This window comes from Mandrillus leucophaeus, unplaced genomic scaffold (genome assembly GCF_000951045.1).
Source record: "Mandrillus leucophaeus isolate KB7577 unplaced genomic scaffold, Mleu.le_1.0 Scaffold551, whole genome shotgun sequence".
Lineage (NCBI taxonomy): Eukaryota > Metazoa > Chordata > Mammalia > Primates > Cercopithecidae > Mandrillus > Mandrillus leucophaeus.
The window spans coordinates 529857-551582 of record NW_012105931.1 but is presented as its reverse complement, the minus strand read 5'-3'; the positions used below and the strand labels follow the sequence as shown (position 1 = coordinate 551582).

The 21726-nt window shown below is 56.2% G+C and overlaps 1 protein-coding gene across 1 annotated transcript in view; it reads left to right on the top strand.

Annotated features, from left to right (window-relative positions):
* Nucleotides 1–21726, top strand: part of SMPD3 (sphingomyelin phosphodiesterase 3, neutral membrane (neutral sphingomyelinase II)) — a 103389-nt gene that overhangs the window by 72314 nt on the left and 9349 nt on the right. The window contains exons 2-3 of the mRNA XM_011997994.1: nt 2546–2607; nt 17113–18644. Coding sequence (XP_011853384.1) covers nt 17322–18644 — 1323 coding nt within the window. The 5' untranslated portion in view covers nt 2546–2607; nt 17113–17321. The remainder of the gene's footprint in view (nt 1–2545; nt 2608–17112; nt 18645–21726) is intronic.

The window sequence follows — 21726 nt, the reverse complement described above, 5'->3', positions numbered from 1 at the left end:
TGTGCAAGGTAAACGGCCCACTTTCCACACCCACCCTCTAGGCCCTCCCTGCTCTGCTCCCACTGCCTATTTAAACCAGAGGCCTGACTCGGCCCAGGCACAAGCCAGCTGCCAGAGCCAGGAGAGCAGCACTGCAGGCCCTGCTCAGCCGGGATGAAAGGTTCTTCTGTTTCACCATTTCCTACCGGTGCGTTTTGAATGATGATGCTGAGCAGGTTTGGAGCAGGAGCTGATTCTGCTTACCTGGGAGTATATTGAGATGGGTAGCTGGCTGAGGGAGGCTCTGATTGAATTTTTCCCATTTCTAATCCCTACCTTGATGTGATCTTATTTTCAAAGAGGGAAAAAGTCTGTGGTTCGTGGAAGGATAGGGAGAGAGCATATTTCAAAACAAGGCCTGGCTCAGAATATCAATGATCTGACGTGTTTCTCTTTTCTTTGAGAAAAGAGAAGGGCCTATAATTTCAAGGTTGTCGAGATTCCATTTCCCCTCAGGAACCCCTCCCTAAATAGTCAGTTCTTGTTACTTAATTCTGTTTTGAAAAAAACATGCAGGGAGTTTTCAGAAGAGTTGATAGGGCATGGGAGGTGGGGTGGAGAGTGGGGAGGGGCTGTGCAGCTGTGCAGCTGGTGGGGGACAGTTTGGGAAATGTCGGAGGCCAAAGATCCTGCTTGACAAAATTCTCACTCAGGGATGAGAGGTGAGCTCCTCCCCACTTAGAGAGAGGGCAGTGGGGGCTGGGAGTCACACAGGCCCAAATGGCTAGGAGTGGCCTGCCTCCTTTATGTCTAATGCCAGATGCTTGCAAGCCTGTGACCTGGGTCAGGTCAGTCCAGCAAGAGGGTGAAGGACAGAGGTGCATGCAGGTTGTCAGCCAACTGTGGGTAAAGAGGCAGGAGTCCCAGGGACAGAGGACAGACTGGGACAGCAGGTCAGCCTCCGCTTCCTGGCAGGCTGGACTCCCCAGGCTATGGGTGGGGAGGGATCCTGCCAGGTACTTGGCTCTGAAGGCAAAAGCCAGGGTGTCCACATGAACATAAGATCTCCTGGGGAAGCCAGGTCACCACGTGCAGAGCGTAGACCTGGGGGGCTCTGGCTTCCTTCTTCCCACTCTGATCTGGCACCAAATGCCGGTGCTCATTTGGTCCTGGCCATGGCCATCCAAGATCTTGTAGTGGCCCCTAATGTTACAGAGGAGGGAGCCTCTGGGGCTCAGAGGTTAAACGACTTGCCCAAGACCAATGGCCTAGACCAGAACCGGGTCTCATTGGAGCCAAAGGCTTTTCTGCGCAAATTCCTAGTCAGAAGGGAGCCAACTGTTTGCCGTGGAGGAGACGCTCCTGCCAGCACTGCTGCAACATCTTCGGCTAGGGGACAGAGAATGGACGGGGCCTCGGCTTTCAGATTCTTCTGAAACACTCAGTTTGGGTGATTTGCAAAATAAGTATACATAAGGGATGGGGTGTGAAGAGTAATGGGTCACCCTACTCTGGATGGAGGGGTGGTAAGAGGGCTTTGGGCCGGGCCATGGGACTGGCTTAAGAAGGTGGAGCACACAAGGACAGCCCTGGCTACACTAGGCGTTGGGTGCTGAACTTGAAAGTAGAGACTGGGCCTGAGAAGCGGCAGGCCCTGGAGCCAAGGATTCGGCAGGTTAGTAGGAATGAGGCCTAGAACTGAGCCAGCGGGCTCAGGCAGCTGCCTGGGGCCAGGGATCAGGGGCGGGACTAGCGGGCAAGGGCGGGGACTACGAACTGGGACTGGGGCCCAAGTGTGGAGGGCAGCGTCCCTAGAGCATAGTGCCAGGATCCTTCACCTCAGTCAGCAAGGGATGCAGGGAGCCAGTGACATTATGTCCAAAGCCCTAGGGTCACATGAATTCCCTCCTAGCTGTCCCCTTCAAAGACCCCTCTGGGTTCACCAAGTGTCCCGCTGAGCCTCCCTTCCACTGATCTGCTCCCCCTTATCTGCCACCAAATCCCTCTGGTTCCTCTCAGTGTTGCTCTTCCTCCCCTAATCCACCCCATCCCAGTGGCCACTGTCCCTCTTCCCTGGCCTGGGTTCAGCTGTCCCCTACCCTCAGTATCTTAGGGAAACAGAGATTACACAAAGCTCCCAAAGTTCTGATTGTTCTGGTTCTCCTATTAGATTAAACCTGGGCCGTGCGGGTGGAGCTTTTGAATTCACCTCTTCCCCACCCTCCACCTTCACCCCTGCAACCCCTGGGCCCGGCCTGGGTCCCGGTGTCCACGTGGAGGGCTCATCCATCCCACCCTCAGAGTCCTCTCCTCTTGGCAGCTGTCCTCCCTGAAAATCCGTCACACAAACCTCAGGCCCCACCCACTGGGGCTGCACTTCGTCCACTGGAACTGCCGGGCACACACCCGCGCCCTGGCGACGTGGAGGGTGTGGCAGTGCCTCTGGGCGCAGGTGGGGCCCCTTGGTCTTTGTACCTGGCTCACCTGTTCTGGGCTGCTTGGTGGCTGTTAGGGGAGCTCTGGAGATTGTTCCGGGCACCCCTGTGAACTGCTCACCTCCTTTCAGGTCTGCGGTGACAGCTCTTCTTCAGAGAGAAGGACAACGAGGTCCCAGTGGCCCCTCCTCAGGTAAAACCAAGGCTTCTGGAACCAAAGGGGTGGGGTGGGGGTGGGCAAGGGAGGGCTCCAAGCCTTTCCTCATGGGCTACTTGTTAGTGTTTTTATAAAGAGATGCTGTGTGAGATTAAGAAAAGGCTCTCCGTGGCTCAAGCCTGTAATCCCAGCACTTTGGGAGGCCGAGACAGGCGGATCACGAGGTCAGGAGATCGAGACCATCCTGGCTAACCCGGTGAAACCCCGTCTCTACTAAAAAAATACAAAAAAAAAACTAGCCGGGTGAGGTGGCGGGTGCCTGTAGTCCCAGCTACTCGGGAGGCTGAGGCAGGAGAATGGCGTGAACCCGGGAGGCGGAGCTTGCAGTGAGCTGAGATCCGGCCACTGCACTCCAGCCTGGGTGACAGAGCGAGACTCCGTCTCAAAAAAAAAAAGAAAAAAGAAAAGGCTCTCCTGCTTTTTAAAATGTTTGAAAACCACCACTCTGGGGTAAGTGATTTGGAGCTGACCGTCTGGGTCCCATCCCGAACCTGACTCAAGTGGAGTGCACCCAATCTATGGAGAAAATACTAACTCCTTCAATATATGGGAAAAGGATTTGAAGCAGCACTTCATAAAAGGAATACAAATTAAGCATTCTGAAAAATGTAACCGGATACCACTGCCCACTAAACCATCAAAAACTTTTTTTTTTTTTTTTTGACCTGTCTCACTGTCTCTGGAGCTGGAGTGCAGTGGTGCGATCTCAGCTCACTGCAACCTCTACTTCCTAGGCTCAAGTATTCCTCTCACCTTAGCCTCCTGATTAGCTGGAACAACAAGTACATGCCACCACACCTGGCTAATTTTTGCGTTTTTTGCAGAGATTGGGTTTTGCCATGTTGCCTTAGCTGGTCTCCAACTCCTGGGCTCAAGCAGTCTGCCCACCTTGGCCTCCCAATGTGCTAGGATTACAGGCATGAGCCACTGTGCCCGGCCAAAATCACATTTTTTAATGTTAAAACCCAGAGTTGGTAAGGATGTTGTGAAACACATATTCTCAAACAATCAGTAAATTGACAGAACCTTGGTAGAAAGCAGTTTGGCAATATGTATCAGAAGCTTTAAAATTTACTGAGTAATTCTACTCCTGAATCCATCCCAAAGAAGTAATTCAGACTACTGGACCATTCTCAGGAATAAAAGCAGAAACTAGTGACCCCTGACAGTCAGGAACCTCAGACTGGGAGTCAAAACAAGACCACTGTTAAGAACCCACGCTTTCCCAAATATTGACAAATTAAGTGTTTTCAGGGTTGCCAGGGTGGTCACCAGGCTGGGGGCAGGGAGATTTGGGGATCCAAGGTGGTGGTGACTAGATGGAAGAAAAAAAGCGGAAACAGATGACACCAGCAGCTCGCAGGGAGGGAGAAAAGATCATTGGAGTTTTCACCAATGGCTCAGTGGGGGTGGGTGACAAATGTAACCTTCAGGGGACTGAAAAAAGAGGCAAAGGTCTTGTTTTGTGGGTATTGAGGGGGAAGGACAAAGACAGTGTAGAGAATGTTACTCTTCCCCCAGAACTTGTCCTGGAAGTAAGGGTGGTGCTTGATGCTGCTCATTTACATATTTCTGGGTATGTTTACATATCTCTTATATTCAGCCTTGGCAAGAAAAGTAGGGAGAAAAAGGAAATTGGAGTCAGGTGACTTGGCTGCACCTCTCAGGGACTGCCATTTACCTGAGTCTCCATTTCATCTGTAAGTGGGGCCAGCTGTACCCATTTGGAGTAGTTGTGTGGGGTAGTTGTGCAGTGTAGCTGAACCCCGAGTGTGAAAAACATATTTTCTGAGGTATGTGCTGGGCAGCGCCTTCTCCGATGTCCCCAAGAGGCGGCTCCGTTACTCCTGCCTTTCTGATGCTCATGTCTAATCTCCCTCTTGTCTTTTTGCCATGGACTGGTTCATAGCTCTGTCCCCGCTACAGCAGGGAGAGAGAAAGGAAGGCAGGGAGGAAATGAGTTTGAGGTCCCAAGCAGGCCGCAGGTGGCCTCAGATGAGCCCACACTGGCTGCAGCTCCGGGTCAGCAGGGGGCAGGGCTGCCGCTTGTTCTCAGTTGGCAGGGGTTCCTATTATCTGCCTACTCTACACACAGCTAGGGTCAGGTGGTGGAATAAAATACTGAGTGCTTGCGGGGGGAGTGGGGGGCACAAGCTTTGTTCTCCTCATGTGGCCTCAGAGTTAGAAAACAGAACCCTCATTTGCTGGGACTGGAAGTTGGGATGGGTGGGCAAGCACCTTACCCCCCAACCCCAGGGCTCCACATGGGCAGGGTCCCTGGTCCTGTAGAGACAACCCACAGAGCCACACACACAAGGCCGTCCCTCCTTCTGCTTTGAAGGATGGAATTTGCTGACATAGCTTGAGCCTCCTCTCTCTTGGTTCTGTTTCTAGCTTGATAGATCTGAAGGTGTCAGATCTATCAGGGGCTGGTTACCTACCTTTCTAGTATGCAGACTGCAAGCTTGAGCAATACATTCTCAGAAACACTCAGCTATCAAGACAGAAAGGGCCTGTTTGACCTCAGCCTAAGGTCCTCTAGTCATCCCAGGGGCCATGGGATGGCTGGCTGAGTTTTGACAAAGGGATCATCTCTGTGAATCTTGAACCCTGAGCTCCTCGGCTGAGTCCACATTCCTTCACACAGATGACAGCTGTCAGGGAACAGCCCCGACAGAAGTGTGGAGGCCTGGAAGGGCAGAGTTGGGGATTGCTCGTGTCAGGGCCCCTGGAGCTCCAGGAGCAAGAGGAAACAGAGCAATCAGGCCACCTGTCCTTCCCTGCCTAGGTGCCTGGGCAACCTCCTGGAGTCAGCAGGTACTACTGAAGGGCCACAAGGGAGCAGTGTGGTATGACGTGTAGTTTAGAAAGACCCCACCAGCTGCCGGGTGGGCCAGACGAGGGAGATCAGGTGGAATCTGTTGCAGTGTCTAGGTTGAAGAAGGCGAGGCCTGAACTGGGATATGGCTGTGGCAATGGATCCAGGGGACTAGAGGGCAGAGTTGTAAGCTGGGAAGAGGAGACAGGGTATGGAGGAGATCCAGGGCCCAGAACTACTTGGGAGACAGAACTGTATGTGGGGAAGTGGGGGGAGGAGGAGTAATAAACTTCTAGAGGAAGATGTAGAGTTGTCAATCAAATACATGTGGTCAGAGATCAGGAGATACCTGGGCTGGCTGTCCCCTGGAAAGAGGTGACCCACAAGGGATCAGCCAAGAAGGGAGGGAAGAGGCAAGAGAAAGTCCAGCCCCTAAGGAGCGGGCAGGGGAGGGGCTCTGAGGGATCCTCCAAGGGCCCTCAGAAGGAGCAGTCCCATGGTGCGGGGACATATCCAGCCTTTCTGGAGTGCAGGATACAGATGCAGCCGGCATGCTCTGAGCAGAAGGGATGACTTGAGCCAGCTTGCTCTGCACGGTGTAGGTGGGATACTATCCGGACAGGCTAAGCATTTAAGTTAAACAAACCTGGCTGGGTGCAGTGGCTCAAGCCTGTAATCCCAGCACTTTGGGAGGCTGAGGCAGGTAGATCACCTGAGGTCAGGAATTCGAGACCAGCCTAACCAACATGGTGAAACCTCATCTCTACTAAAAAAAAAAAAAAAAAAAAAAAAAAAAATTAGCTGACACATGCCTGTAATCGCAGATACTTGGGAGGCTGAGGCAGGAGAATCGCTTGAACCCGGGAGGCAGAGGTTGCAGTGAGCAGAGATTGCACCATTGCACTCCAGCCTGGGTGACAGAGCAAGACTCCCTCTCCAAAACAAAAAACAAAACAAAAAAACAAAACAAAAAAAACCTAACTGGGGGCAAACTAAGTGAATGCAGGGGATCCTCCCCTCGGGCCCATGTTCCCCAGCTGCCCCTCCTGGAGGACGCTTCCTTGTCTGCAGTCAGTGATCCGGTAGTCATTACAGTCCTCAAAGGCATGGCCCTGGCAAGGCAGGATTCCCTAAGTGGCTCCACCTCCCTGAATCCACCCTCAGTTCCCTTTCTGTCCCACCACCACACCTGTTTCTCCCTTGCGCATGGCTTGCTCCACCCAATACCCACCACCTTCCTATCTCCACACCCTCCCTAGGAGACACCCCACCCTCAACTATACACATCTAATAGGCAAAGTCTCTGCTGCCAGAAACCCTAGGCCCTTTCCGTGCAATACTCTGAGCAGCCACGGTGCTGCATCTGACTCGCCCAGTGCCCCCAGCCTCCCTGCTTACCAGCTGCTGGCCAGCACTGCCCCTGCCAGCCCTGGGTACACTGTCAGCCAGTCAGACCTGGCAGTGTCTCGCCAAGCCGGGCCTCTGGGCTCTGACACTATCTGAGCCCACCTCAAAGGACCCCCAGTGCTGCCTCCTGCCCCTTCCCTGCAGGGCTCACTTGGCCCCTGTGACCAACCCATACCCTGACCCCTGGCAGAGGTTTCTGGTGGATTTACTTCTCCACGTCTATGGATTTACTGTGCTACCTGTGTCACCAAAGCAACCGCTTCTCTGAGCAGAAAGAGTTTCCACTACAAATTAAAAGATTAAGACTCAGCTCACCTGATGCTTCGTGGTGCTAGAGGAACTTGGGTAGGTAGGAATGGACTTTTTTAGGCCACATTGAGGGGGTGTGGAGTGAGTCTTCCGCCTGGCCTGGATTCAGGACAAAGGAACATCATTATTGCTTCATTATCCTTGAGAGCAGGAAGAGTTGGATTGGATTGGAGGGTAGATCTGGCTGCATTCTTGGGAAACTGCGAGCTGTCCATAATGAGGCTTGTTTTCAGCATCAAGTAAATTGACTAATTACACAGACAATCAGAAGCTGTCCTCTGTTGGTCAGGATGGGATGGGTCACGCGGTGGTTATAATCTAAGGTTTTCTTCTTGCGCACATTACATGTAGGTTAGCTAGGGCCCTGCTCCGTGTCTCTTCACCCTGGACTGAGGCTGACGGAGCAGCCACCATCTCCAACACTGCAGGTCAATGTGGCAGAGGGAGAGAGCTCTGGAAGTTTCCACGTCTACTGTTTAAGTACTTAAGCGCAGCAATACCCGATATCACGTTCACTCACAGCTCATTGGTCAGAACTCATCACATGATCCCACCCAACCACCAGGGGACCAGGAAGTGCAGTCCTACCTCTTGGCTGGACATCAGGTTCCAGGTGCTCCAGGGGCCAGAGGAAGTGAGGCAAGAGTCCCGTCCCCGGCTTGGAAGTACAGGTAAACTAAAGGGAAAAGAGCCCTGGCCTCCCCTTTCAGATGTACAGCAGCCCTTGGTTGGGCCTGAGCTGGGGCATCCTCTCTCAAAGGGGAGGGTGTTCTGGCTGGTTCTCTTGGAGCCAAGGGCCTTCATGCTGCCGTGTGCAGAGGGAGGGTCTTTCATGGTGCCATGTGTAGAGCAGTGGCCTGGGGTCAGAGGTCTCCAAAAGGGCTCAGGATGGGGCCTCAACCCTCAGCAGTGAGGCCTTGCTTCAGTTCGGAAAGCCCAGCCGCCTGGGAGGGTGAGTGAAATGCTGACACCTGATTTTATTTACTCATTCTCACTCACTTGCTTTTTAAGCTCCGCATAAATTTTCCTCTAGGACTCAGTTTGTTAAATGTTCTTTGCATAGAAAACTTTAGGCTGAATGTGAAATGATTCTGTTCCGAAGAATGTTAGCCCGTCTGTTCTGTTTTAGGAAGGTTTGTCGTCTTAATCTGTGTTCTCTGGTGCCTTGAAATGCCTACACATCGTGCAGTCGGCCAATCCGTTCCAGAAGGAAATGCTGTACTTGAAATGCAGCCGACACAGGGTCTACCTAAATCGTAGCATTTGTGTGGACTTGTGTTTAAAATTCTACTCCCACAGAAAGTATGCTGTCATTCCCTCTTAAGTAAAGTATATTCCAAGCCTTGTTTGGCTCATGAACCATTAACATCAGCCTTTGTGTCAGGGAAGTAGGGACTTGACTGGGACAGAAACCTCAACAGCAGAACCTGAGAGAAGCAAGGCCCTCCTGGTCTCCTTCCTGTGAAAGGCAGAGGTGGCGCTGAGGGCAGAGGGCCTCCTGAGGATGGAGGTGGTGCTGGTCAGCCAGGAACAGGTGACGTGACCTGCTTTGGTAGGATCCCTTGCTTTGGCAACTTGCAAGGCCCAGCCCAGGCACAGGCCTCAGCACTCAGGCAGGCCCAGAGCACTTGAGGTTGGAGGCCTTGCCTGGCTAGATGCTCAGCTGTGGCCTGCAGCCTCCTGACTCAGGACTGCTCTATTCAGCCCTGGAGCTGCCCCAGTTGGAGGAGGTTCCCCATCTTCATCCTGAAGCAAGCCTTTGCCCCTGGCCTCCTCTCTGTCTTGGGCTCAGCCTTCATGAGGGCATAGGACTGGTGGGAGCCCCGCGGGCTTCTGCCCTTGCAAACACTGGCAGATAAGTCTGGTCGCCAGGCGGGTTCGTGAGCAGAACACAGGAATGAGAGGAGGTGCTGCCTGGTGTGGCTCAGATGTGGGTCTAGGTGTCAGCCTCCATCCAGTCATCTCCTTGCTGGCACCCTTTGTGGTCACCAATAGATGACTTTGGAGTGGCAGGTGGTAGAGAGTGGGCAGTCAGGTCTTCAAACTCAGCTGTCCCCCTAGGATGGGGTCCATGCCTTCAGGGCAACTGCCCATGTCACCGTGGCACAAGGTCCTGGACCCAGGGGTACTGCTGTTTGAATCATCACGTTGGCTGTTGCGCCTCTAGGGCATGCACCACACTCACCTGGCTTGAGATTTGCTTTCCAATCACGCCCGAGTTGGCTTCATCTGGGCTTTCTGACTTCACCAGGGAAATGCCGAGGCTGGCTGATTGAAGGAAGGCCCCAGAGCTGCTCACAGCCTGTTCCTATTCTCAGAAATCACACAGTGCAGTAATACCTCCTGTGGGAAGTTTCTTTTTGAAAATTGTATGGCCCCTTTGCCTGCACCTGGCTTCTGCAGAAGCCTGTGCCTCGGGCTTGCACAAGCAGCCCACAACAGATGGCTCTGATCACCTCCTGCGAGGAGATGGAGGCCCTGACGTCGTCCCCTGTACTGTCCTCGCCATGCACCTGGGAAAGCAGAGAACCCTCTTTGTAAGGCAAACCAGCCTCACGAGGAGGAGACTTTGAAGGCTCCGGCTGTATCTTCAGGCCTTTGCAGCAAGGGAATTAACAGTGATAGCAAAATGATAAAAGTAAGCATCCTAGAGATGAGGCAGGCACCACACTCGGTGCTGCATGTGCACCATCTGCAACTACCCTGAGACGGTTATTACCAAGGCTTAACACGTGAGGAAACTAAGGCACAGTCAGTTGAGCAGCCTGTCCAATATCCAGGAGGACGAGCTGGCCCTGCATGTCCAACACCAGAGTTTGTACTCCCAGTGTCTGCTCCGCTGTGATCTCCCAAGGGATGCTGATAAGCCACAGGCCAGAAGCACCAGGTTCTGCAGGGCCTCCCAGGACTCAGGGGAGCCTCCACTTTGCCCAGTGGGACGTCAAGGGGGAGCCACAGGAGGTTTGCATAGGAGAGGAGCTGATAGAATCGCATTTCAGAAAGATCACAGAGCTGGCATATCTGAGACAGGATCCCTTCAGTGGGAAATGCCAGAAACCAACTCAAAGGGACTAGAGCAAAGACAAGGGGAACTGCTGAATCATTCATTGGAAAGTGTGCGGGTTGTGCTGGCTTCGGCTGCAGGGAGAACAGAGCTCATGATGTCTCTAGGACTTGGTCTCTTTCCTTCCAGCCCTAAGGTCTGTTTTCCTCTGAACTAGATTCATTCCCAAAGAAGGTTCCAGAAGCTTCAGGTTCCTAGCCTTCCATCTCAGATAAAATGCAGGCCTCTTTCCTCAAGGGCCCAATAAGAGTTTCAGGGAGAGCTTAGGGTAGTCTAGCTGGGTTTTGTGACCTTCCAGGTCAGGAGGGCTGGTGCTGAGTGGCCTGACTGGCTCACTGCCCTCGCTATGGAGTGCAGCAGGGTGGGCTTTGGCCTTGTGGTGGTGCCAAGACTTGGAGCTCCATCCAGGACGTGCAAACAGACACGTGCCTGATTAGAGTGACAGACGTTGGGGGTGGGGGCATGGCTGTGTGCACGTGCGTGGGGTGTGCAGGTCACGGAGGACTGCAGGGAGAAGGAGGCAGGTGCTTTGGATCTAGATGGATGAACAGGCATTTACCTGGCACACCTGTGTCTGTAGGAGCCGCTGCCACAGCACACGTGTTCTTGCCGGACCCCAGACCCCAATTCTGCCTGGGATGTGGCTCTCGGGAGTTAGCGTGGATGTGTCCGACCTGCATCACTCAGAAAGGCATCCGCTTCTGTCTTTCTGTCCTCCCAGCCATGAGTTGACTTAAGTTTCAGCAGCTCAGAGCTCATGTTGCCATGCCAACTCCTCTGCAGCAGGCATCCAGGCAGAAATGGCCCGGCCTGAGCTCAGTGCCGCAGGCGGATGCAGGCACCTTGGGTAATTGGATTGGAGCAATCCACGTGGCTTTTCCTGCGGAAACCAGGGGCCTGGCGCAGCTCCTGTTTAGACATGAGCTTGTGGACACAACAGGGACTCAGAGGAGGCCTGTCTGCTCTGGGACTCCCAGCCCTGCTGCCGGGAAGAGCGGTGTCAGCAAGCATACGAGCCAGAGGAAAGGGCAGTGGAGGGGAGACAGGGCTCACCCTAGTGCGAAGGTGGGGCAACTCCCAAACCTCCTCAATTTTTCAGAAGCCCCCCAGACTCAGAGATCCCTAGAAAATGATGTAGGCTTCCTCATAGAGGCCAGGGCTTGCCTTACCAGCAGAACTGGTCTGGTTTGTTCACTTTCCCACCACCAGAGAAATTCAAATTCAAAGCCAAGATCCACCTAGGACCCTTTGCACCACTGTGCAGGCACAGCCTGTGTGCCATTACACCTGCCAGTCTGTTGCCAGGGAGCTGGCGAATGGGATGGCTGTCTTGGTGCTGGTGGTATTTGACGTCCAGTAGCAGAGCTCCTGGCCACCATGGCTTGTCCAGACGGGACCAGCCTGGCCAGGCCTTATTCCTGGGATCACCCTTCGTGCCGTGATGCCTCAGCTCACATGTCAGCAACAGGGGTCTCAGGGCTGCAGACTGACTGCAGATCATCAGTGGCTCACAGGAGCAGCCGCAGTGTGTGGCTGCCTGCTGTCAATGCCACACACCCACCAGGGGTGGCTGGGGCTGTGGCCTCTTGGGTCCTGCCCAGGACTTGTTCACTTCTTCCCCTCACATATGGACTTGGGGTTGTCTGGGCTCCCAAACTCCCAGGGCAAGTTCCCCTCCTACTTGGGTCAACCTGCAAACCATGGAGTTCTCTGCTCCCTGAAGCCCAGTCCCCTTGTCACAGTCAGGCCCAGTCCAGTCCCCACTGCAGGGAACAGCAACAAGCTAGTGAAGTCCAGCAGCTCCAGCCTAAGCAGTGTGACTGATGTCTCTGAGGCTCCTGAAGGCGCTCTGAGAGTTCTGTGGGTGGGCTCCAGTGACCCCCAGAACCGTGCCCAGGACCACAGGCTGGGGAGAGCAAACAGGGCACACAGGGGCCAAACTCAGGGGAGGAGTGATTGGGAGGTCCTACCAGGAGGGGCACAGCAGGCAGGGAAGGAAGCAGGGCCTGGCCAGGTCACCAGCCTGGTCCCTTTCTGTCCTCATGATCGTCCTGGGAGGTAGGAAGTCCTGACTAGTGCAGGGTTGCACTCAGGTCACCCTGAGTCCCAAGCCCAAGCTAAGCAGTGGCCAGTGAGGCTGAGGGCCAGAGGCAGGTCTAAAGTCTCCTTTTCTAGGTCAGGGTTGACTCCCAGGAGCCCGGCCTTGGGGTGCCATGTGGCCTCCCACACTGACCCCAGGGCTCAGGAGTGACCATGGGGCCTGCCAGGACCCATGACGACCTGGAGGCATCGGGACTCCAACTCAGGCCTGGAGAGCATGGTGTCGGGGATGTCATTCTGGGCAACCTCGGAAGCCACACACACCAGGATTCACAAAGGGGACAAACCCACAGATGACTGTGGACTTCAAAATAAGGAACCCTGGGGGAACAATGCAGTCTGAGGTTGAGCTGCAAAAACTCAGCCCACAAGGCCTTTGGGGGTCCTGCCAGTCCCCTCAGAGGGGTCCACAGTGGACTCTGCTTGGCAAAGTTGCCAGTCCAGGGACATGGAAGCAGAGAGCGGGGGCACGGAGTCCCCCACGTGGAGATAGAACCTGCACCGGGCCCACTCTGTGGCCCAACTAGGCCAAAGGAGTGCAGGCAACAGGGAGGAGGCCAAAGGAGTGCAGGCAACAGGGAGGAGGCCAAAGGAGTGCAGGCAACAGGGAGGGGACAGGCAGCGGTGCGGCTGAGCACCGCCACACAGCGGGCCCGGGCCGGGGAGCGCGTCCTGCGTTGGCCACCTCTCTGAGGACTCGGGGTTTCTCTGAAAAGTTGCCAGCCTCTAACGGTTAACTCTAGTTCTCCTTTTTCATGGGAAAGTGTAGATCAGACTAATTAATGTGTTGTTGCTTATTTACCCTCCTTTCATTTCCCTGAGACAAGATAATTAACCACAGAGCCTTAGAAACCAGCTCCAGGGTGGCGATCCCTTTTGTGTCTCCTGCACCAGCAGCTTCTGTGCAGAGGCAGGGGCCGCACACAGGAGCAGGGCAGGGGGCAGCAGCTGGGAGGCTGCGAGGGGCTGTGGATGGGGGACCTGGAGTCACTAGAAGGGGCCTGGAAGGGCAGCAGGAAGGGCTGACGTGCTTGGGTCTGCCACTTCCTAGAGGAATGCTCGTGGGCCACTCCTGCCCACCAGCTGCCAGTCACCTCAAATCCCATCAATTCCTGAATAAGGACCAAAGACATTCCTCTGGCCGGCCCAGGAGAAGCATAAAGATCAGGACTGGCCGCTCACTACCATTGCTGGCAGGGCCATGGGGAGCTTGCCCAGAGGGTTTCTGGGGTCACAGCAGGAGAAAGGGGGGCCCAGGGCAGCTGAGAAGAGAGTCTGTCTCTTCTACACACTCCGTAGCCCCATCTCAGCCACTAGCAGATCCCAACCCTGATGGACCAGTGTCAGGGATGGCCACACGGGAGAGCAGGTTTGTGGAATTCCCTTAGGAACCCTTTGATGAAGTGAGTCTGCATCCTCCTCTGACCCATAAGGGAGCTCTGGCCACACTGTGGAATACCAGCCAGTTCTGCCAGGAGGGCAGCATGGTGCAGACAGGATAGACCTTCTCCTCCCAAATCCTTCTGCAAAAGTGTCCTGGGCCGGGCGCGGTAGCTCAAGCCTGTAGTCCCAGCACTTTGGGAGGCCGAGATGGGTGGATCACAAGGTCAGGAGATCAAGACCATCCTGGCTAACACGGTGAAACCCCATCTCTACTAAAAAAAAAAATACAAAAAACTAGCCAGGCGAGGTGGCGGGCGCCTGTAGTCCCAGCTACTCGGGAGGCTGAAGCAGGAGAATGGGGTAAACCTGGGAGGCGGAGCTTGCAGTGAGCTGAGATCCAGCCACTGCACTCCAGCCTGGGCAACAGAGCGAGACTCAAAAAAAAAAAAAAAAAAAAGTGTCCTCATGCCAGAGCTCAGCCTGCACAGCCCTTCCTGCTGGTGGATCCCAGGGTGGGGGTGGATGAGGGAAGAGCTGGTGGGGGCAGAAGCATAAAGGGCCCCTAGACAGAGACTGGGAGACTGGACTTTGTCCCCCAAGACAATGAGACCACCAAGGGGAGAGAGAGGATCAGCTGTGTCTAGGAAGACCCTCTGTGGTGAGCTTGGGGCTGTGGCTGAGGCTGAGGACAGTAGGACAGTAGCAGGAACTCAGGTGAGGATGGTGCTGGCCAGGCTGGGCTGGTGACCTCAGGTCACAGAGATGAGGGAGACTCGGGAAAGGCCCTGCTTCATGACACTGGGGTGACTTCCAGGTGGCCCCAAGAATCTGGGCTGGACCCCTACCCTGAGGCCTTAGTGCCAACTACAGGGACTACTGGTGGCTGGAGAGCCTTGGGAGACCCCATCCTACCCCCATTGTCCCCAGAGACAGGACCTGCAAGCTCTCCCTCTGGCCCCAGCTGGTCCAACAGAGACAGGTGCCTGTGGGTGGCTCCGTGTCCCCTCCTGTGGCTGTCAGTCCAGCCAGTGTGAAGGCAGCCAGCTCCACACAATGAGGGCTGCAGGTTTGCAGGGGGGAACCCTCCAGCTTGGTGAGGGAGAGTGAGTGGGCTGTCGCTCCCTCTGCAGGTTTGATTCATCTTGCAGCAATTGCTGGGATTTTAAAGAAAGAATGAGGGAGTATGTCCTGGAGTCTCCCAAGCCAGATGGCAGGCGGGGGCGGACCTGGACACCCACCAGTCCCGCTGAGCACTGAGCCACAAGCACTGGCCGCAGAGTGAGATGCCCATGTCCCAGATTTCACTGAGGCCCAACGCAGAGCTGGTTTCCCAAGGCTCCGGGTTGCCCGGCTGTGGTCTGCATAGACACATGTGCTATTCCGAACTGCACCCTTCCAGTGTTGGCTTCAAAGGCATTTCCCCTGAGGAGAGTGACAGCCTTGTGAAGCTGCTTATCAGAACCAGATACAGACCCAGCTCAAGTTCACCTTTAGACACTAAGCCCTAGAGATGGTGGCTGCAGGCTTGTCCTGAGCTGACATGCCCCACAGAAACCCCCTCTGCAGGCGGGAAAACAGCTGCCCCCACTCTGGCTGGAGGCATCCAGGTGAACCTCCCCTCATCCCCCATCTCCTGCATACCTGCCAGGGCAAGCCTGGGACTCTAGGGCGCCCCTGTGCAGCCTGTTCTTTCCTGAAGCTTGCGGTCTGCTGGGCAGGTGGCCACATCCCATAGCATTTGTGATATAGAACTGCAGAGACCGGGCCACACGTGGTGGGGATGGGAGCCACCAGTGGAGACACCTAAGCCACCAGGGCAAGGGGTCCAAAGGTCTTCTAGGGAGGGAATTTCTAAGTTGAGTCTTAAGAGAAAGGGTGAGTGAGGCGAGGGGCGGAGGGATGGGGAATGGCAGGCAGGGACAGGACACGAGTGAGAGGCAGGCGTCCAGGGGAGGGGGCTGCAGAGACCCGCAGGCCTGACGGAGGGGCTGGGCTCCCCACTAAGGGCTGAGGGAGCTCCAGTAGGTGTGAGGCAGCTGTGACACAGCGGACTACACGGAGAACGTCCCTGCAGCCCTTGTGGAGGCTGATAAAGTTGGGGAACCGTGATGCAGTCCCGGGCCGGCACAGGGGGTTCAGCAGGAGTGGCAGGGACTGATGGGGACTGAAGGAAGACAGAGTCTGGTGACACCTAGGTCCCTGGCTTGGGTGACCATGGATTCAGGAGGAGGTGAAGGTGTGGGGCCAGGACAGATGGCACCGTGGGCTCAGACCCCCCAAAGTGCCAGGGCAGGAGCTGGGCTGAGTCAGCAAGAGAGTGGGTGGAGAAAGAGTGGCCCAACTGCTCTAGTTATGAAAAGTCTGGGTTACACTTCTACAGGCTCCCTGACGGGGTGATGACACGTGGGTCCCTGGAGGCTGGGCAAACACTCCAGATGCTTGTCTTTATTGATTTTACATTCAGCACAATAGATGCACCTGGCAGCCTTGCCCAGGCAGAGCTCTGAGTCTGCTCCGAGACCCACTGGGGCTCCCACAGGGGACCCAGGGTGGGCTTATTCAGGTGGCTATGGGTCTCAACTGGGCTGCATCTTGGAGGACATGAGGGACAGCGGTTAAAGCTTAGGCCAGACCCATACAGCCCCAGGGAGCTTCTCCAAAAGTCACAGGGACTGTCGGGAACTCTGATGGTTCTGGAAGTTGGTAAGACCCAGGCTGTGCTGGGATCGTCATTGCTGGGGGGTTTCTCCCACGGTCAGTGGAGTGGAAACACCAGGCTTGGTGTGATCCTGCAGGCTGGGGCCACAGTGAGAGCCCGGTTGTGCACGGAGGGGGACCGCCCTTCCCTGTGGCCCTGCCAGCCATACTGCCCTCTGCTCCAGGCGTCTCTGGCCCCTTTGCTCTGCCGTTTGTTCCTGCTCTGTCCTTACCTGGCAGGCACTCCGTGACAAGTGGCCATGTTTGTGGCTCCTCTGACCCAGGGTTACTGCTCTCCCATTCTAAAAACCGCCCTGGCTCCTGAAGGGCTTCCAGCAGCCCCCGGCTAGGGTGGGCCCAGGCGTCCTCTAGGATGCCCTGCCTGCTCCCTTTGCACCCACAGATCTGTACCTCTCTGGAAACCAGGGCTATTTTCAAGCAATTGGGTTACAAGGTCAAGATTAGTTAGGGGCAGTCATGTCACCAAGCTATTCGCTCCAAGAGAACAGCACGGATGGAGGAAGTGGTGTGCTGGGGCTGTCTCCCAGCCACCTGCTGAGCCTGCCGGCTCCAGCCTGGTTCTCAGAACTGTCCTGCTCACACCAGGGGAAGCAGGAGTGGGATGAGCTGGGGCGACGGCCCCATATCTGACCCGCTCCCTTAAGATCACTAAAAACAGTCCCCCTACTTTCTGTTTCTGCAGGGTCTGCAGTAGGCCTCGGCATGGCCCACCGAGGTGAACCATGACCGACTGGCCAATACTCACCATTGACCAGCCAGAGTTGCATCTCGCCAGGAGGTGACCCCTCCTCCAGCTGCCCCCAACTCCTCGCCCACCCTCGCCCAGGAAAGTGCCCGCGGCTGCCACGGACACCATGTAGTAGGGCCGGCTGCGGCGCCCAGTGAGCTGCGATGGTTTTGTACACGACCCCCTTTCCTAACAGCTGTCTGTCTGCCCTGCACTGTGTGTCCTGGGCCCTCATCTTCCCATGCTACTGGCTGGTGGACCGGCTTGCTGCCTCCTTCATACCCACCACCTACGAGAAGCGCCAGCGGGCGGACGACCCGTGCTGCCTGCAGCTGCTCTGCACCGCCCTCTTCACGCCCATCTACCTGGCCCTCCTGGTGGCCTCGCTGCCCTTTGCGTTTCTCGGCTTCCTCTTCTGGTCCCCGCTGCAGTCGGCCCGCCGGCCCTACATCTATTCACGGCTGGAAGACAAGGGCCTGGCCGGTGGGGCAGCCCTGCTCAGTGAATGGAAGGGCACGGGGCCTGGCAAAAGCTTCTGCTTCGCCACTGCCAACGTCTGCCTCCTGCCCGACTCACTCGCCAGGATCAACAACCTTTTTAACACCCAAGCGCGGGCCAAGGAGATCGGGCAGAGGATCCGCAATGGGGCCGCCCGGCCCCAGATCAAAATCTACATCGACTCCCCCACCAACACCTCCATCAGCGCCGCTAGCTTCAGCAGCCTGGTGTCACCACAGGGCGGCGATGGGGTGGCCCGGGCCGTCCCTGGGAGCATTAAGAGGACAGCCTCTGTGGAGTACAAGGGTGACGGCGGGCGGCACTCCGGTGACGAGGCTGCCAACGGCCCAGCCTCTGGGGACCCTGTCGATGGCAGCAGCCCGGAGGATGCCTGCATTGTGCGCATCGGTGGCGAGGAGGGCAGCCGGCCACCCGAAGCTGACGACCCTGCGCCCGGGGGCCAGGCCAGGAACGGAGCTGGCGGGGGCCCGAGGGGCCAGACGCCCAATCACAATCATCAGGACGGGGATTCGGGGAGCCTGGGCAGCCCCTCGGCCTCCAGGGAGTCCCTGGTGAAGGGGCGAGCTGGGCCAGACACCAGTGCCAGCGGGGAACCAGGTGCCAACAGCAAGCTCCTGTACAAGGCCTCGGTGGTGAAGAAGGCGGCCGCGCGTAGGAGGCGGCACCCCGACGAGGCCTTCGACCATGAGGTCTCTGCCTTCTTCCCCGCCAACCTGGACTTCCTGTGCCTGCAGGAGGTGTTTGACAAGCGGGCAGCCACCAAATTGAAAGAGCAGCTGCACGGCTACTTTGAGTACATCCTGTACGACGTTGGGGTCTACGGCTGCCAGGGCTGCTGCAGCTTCAAGTGTCTCAACAGCGGCCTCCTCTTTGCCAGCCGCTACCCCATCATGGACGTGGCCTATCACTGTTACCCCAACAAGTGTAATGACGACGCCCTGGCCTCTAAGGGAGCTCTGTTTCTCAAGGTAAGAGGCCTCGGCCCAGCCCGAGGACCACGTGCCCGCCGGTCCTAGAGCCACGCGGGCAGGGGGACTGCAGTGGGGAGTCATCATTGTGGGGGCTGGAGTGGGAGGTTGGAGTGGGAGGCAGACGCGGTCTTTCCTGGAGCTGAACAACAGGGCCCTGGCTCGGGGACACAGTCAACAAGAATGCAGGGATGAGCACCGAGGCTCTGGGCTCAGAAAGACCCATCTGGGTGATCCTGGGCCCGTTCCTCAGATCTCTGAGCCACCATTTCCCCAACTGTAAAGTGAGGAGACGGTGGGAGTGGACCAGAGCAGTAAGACCTGGGAAGGGCTCCAAGCTGGCGCAAGAGTGGCGATGGTGGTCGTGGAGATGGTGGCAGTGATAAAGCGAGGAAGAGCAGGAGGCAGGGCCCCTGTCTGTTAATACGAGGCAGAGAGACCAGCCCAGACCAAGCACACCAGGCAGGCAGATGGGACCCTCATGTCTCCAGGCCCTGACACCGCCTGGCTCACTGAGGTCACTAGCTTCCCTGGCCTGGACAGCCCTCCCTCCTGGCTGTCGTGCAGCTGCCCTGCCAGGCTGTCTGCCCACCAGCCATGGTTTCGCTTCCGTAGTCACTAATTAAAGTGAATCATAATTATTTCTGCTAATTTGGATTCGATTGGAGGAGTTTTTAGGCCGTGGTAATTTGGTCATTATACATTATCTTCCACTGCGCCTGAGACGCTCAGAGTGTTGACTTTTGTTCTCTATCCAAAAGCCGCTCATGGTGCTTCCAGAGTTTTCTGAAGCATCATTTGGCCAGTAGATGCAGCACAGGGCTTTCTGCCCCGAGAGGCAGCAGCCGCTTCAGATGTGGGTTCTGTCCCTTTAGGGTGAGACATGAAAAAGTGGCAGCTCTGCAGGGAGGGCTGTGGCTCGGAGGCCTGCCCAGGGCGGGTTTCCTCACTTCGCAGTTCCCCTCCAGAAGCAACCACGCTCTGCCTGCCCAGGGAAACACTGGTGCACGACCTGGTGCCTGCCAGGAGTGGCAGTGCTTGTCTCCAAGCCCTGCGGGAGCCAGGCAGACAGCAAGGGCCCTGGCCCCCACTTCTGGTTCCTCGATGGCTCTTGTGTGGCTGTGCCAGGCCCAGAGTTTGGGTCCTCTGCTCTTCATTAACTGCAAGGGATGCTGAAATTGAAGCAGCTCCTGAGAGATAGATCCAGCGTTCCCATTTTGGCATATGGTTCGTTGGTGTTCTGTTCTGTGGATGTATTTTTGTCTCAGCAGCTAGAGTGACTTTCTGGGGAAGAAGGGGATGTGTTGTCAGGCCCAAGGTGGGAGGGTGTGCCCCTCACTCCCACCCTACTACAGGTGGCTCAGAGGCCGGGGCCTCCCCTGCCCCCTACCCCAGCCCACTTCTGCACAGATCAATCCACACATCCTCTCCCCACCTCCCACTTCCCTCCTCCATGGGGCACCCTCACAGTTCCCACCGAGGTCAACAATGTCTCCCTGGGACAGCCCCTCCTCCCAGGTTCTGTCCTGAAAGTTCTTTTCATCTTCCTGTACCTCCTGGGTCTCAAACTGTAACGTGATCTATGACATTCAAAAAATTTTTTGTATTGACCTTTTTTTTTTTTTTTTTTTTTTTTGAGACGGAGTTTCACTCATTGTCCAGGCTGGAGTGCAATGGCACAATCTCAGCTCACCACAGCCTCCGCCTCCCAGGTTCAAGCAATTCTCCTGCCTCAGCCCCCCAAGTAGCTGGGATTACAGGCACGCACCACCATGCCCGGCTAATTTTGTATTTTTAGTAGAGATGGGGTTTCACCATGCTGGTCAGGCTGGTCTCAAACTCTCGACCTCAGGTGATCCGCCCGCCTCGGCCTTCCAAAGTGCTGGGATTACAGGCGTTTTCCACCACACCCAACCTTGACCAATATTTTAAAATCAAGATATTTCACAGACTTTGCAGGTTCTCTCAGCAGCCCCAGGCCTGCCACATTCCACACCCCACGTGGCTGCAGTGAGCTGGAGCCGTGGTTGGCTGCTCTGCAGTAGGGTTTCTCAGAGACCACCATGGTACCTGCCTGGGAGTGGGACTCTGCAGCTTCCATTTCTGTCCTTTCTAAGGCCCCTCTGCTTTGAACTGGCCCAGACCTCTCCCCCAAGCCCCCAGCCCCGCATTTGGTTGCCTCCAGGACACATCCCCATTCACTCGCAAACCAGACTCAGCCTCTGCCCCAGGCTACCCCTTTTCCGGGTTCTGCCACCCTAAAGCCAGAAGGACCACCTTGGCTGCTCTGTCCTGTGCCCGATCCATACATCCCCGGCCCCTAGCTCACTTTCCAGATGGCCCTGGGTACACCCCACATCTCCAGCTCCCTTGGCCCAGGCCTCCTCCTCTGCATCAGCCCTGCTGTGGTTTCGGTCACCCTCCCCTCCAGCTGTCCCCCGTCCTCCTTGTCCAAGGCCAGGTGTGACTCCTCTTATGCCCTCTACTGCCTCGGGAAAAGTCTGACCTTCACTTTGTACCACCTCCCCGCCACCCACCCCCCCGCCACCCTTAGCTCCAGCCCTGCCCCAGCCACAAACCCCACGAGGGGTCCCTGCACCTCTTGCCCCTGCCTGTCTTGGTCCCATACTGGATGTGGCCACACTACCTCATGGAGCTCCCTCAGCGGCCGCCCGCACAATCCACTCTTCCCTTCATGGGCTCCTCTGCCCTCATGCCCAGGGTCTTGTCTGTCCACCAGACAGAGCAGCAGGACAGCAGAGCTGTGGTGTGCCCGCCACACGCGGACCCCAGGGCGGCAAAGTGAAGTACATGGGGCTGCCTCAGGGAGGGGCCCAGCCGGAGAGGGGCCGGGATGCCGGAGGGACTCGCTGCAGAAGCCAGCGGTCCCCTCCTCCCCGGAAGGCCCTCGTGGTTTCCCGTATGGGACTTTGGAGCCTTCAGGGAAATGTGGCTCTGTGAAGGAAGGGACTGGAATCCCTTTTTCCTCACCTGCAATAGAGCCTCATTCTGGACGCCTCTCCTGTTGACAAGTCTTTGCCCACCAGGACTCAAAGGCACAGCCCCTCGTGTGATTGTTTGT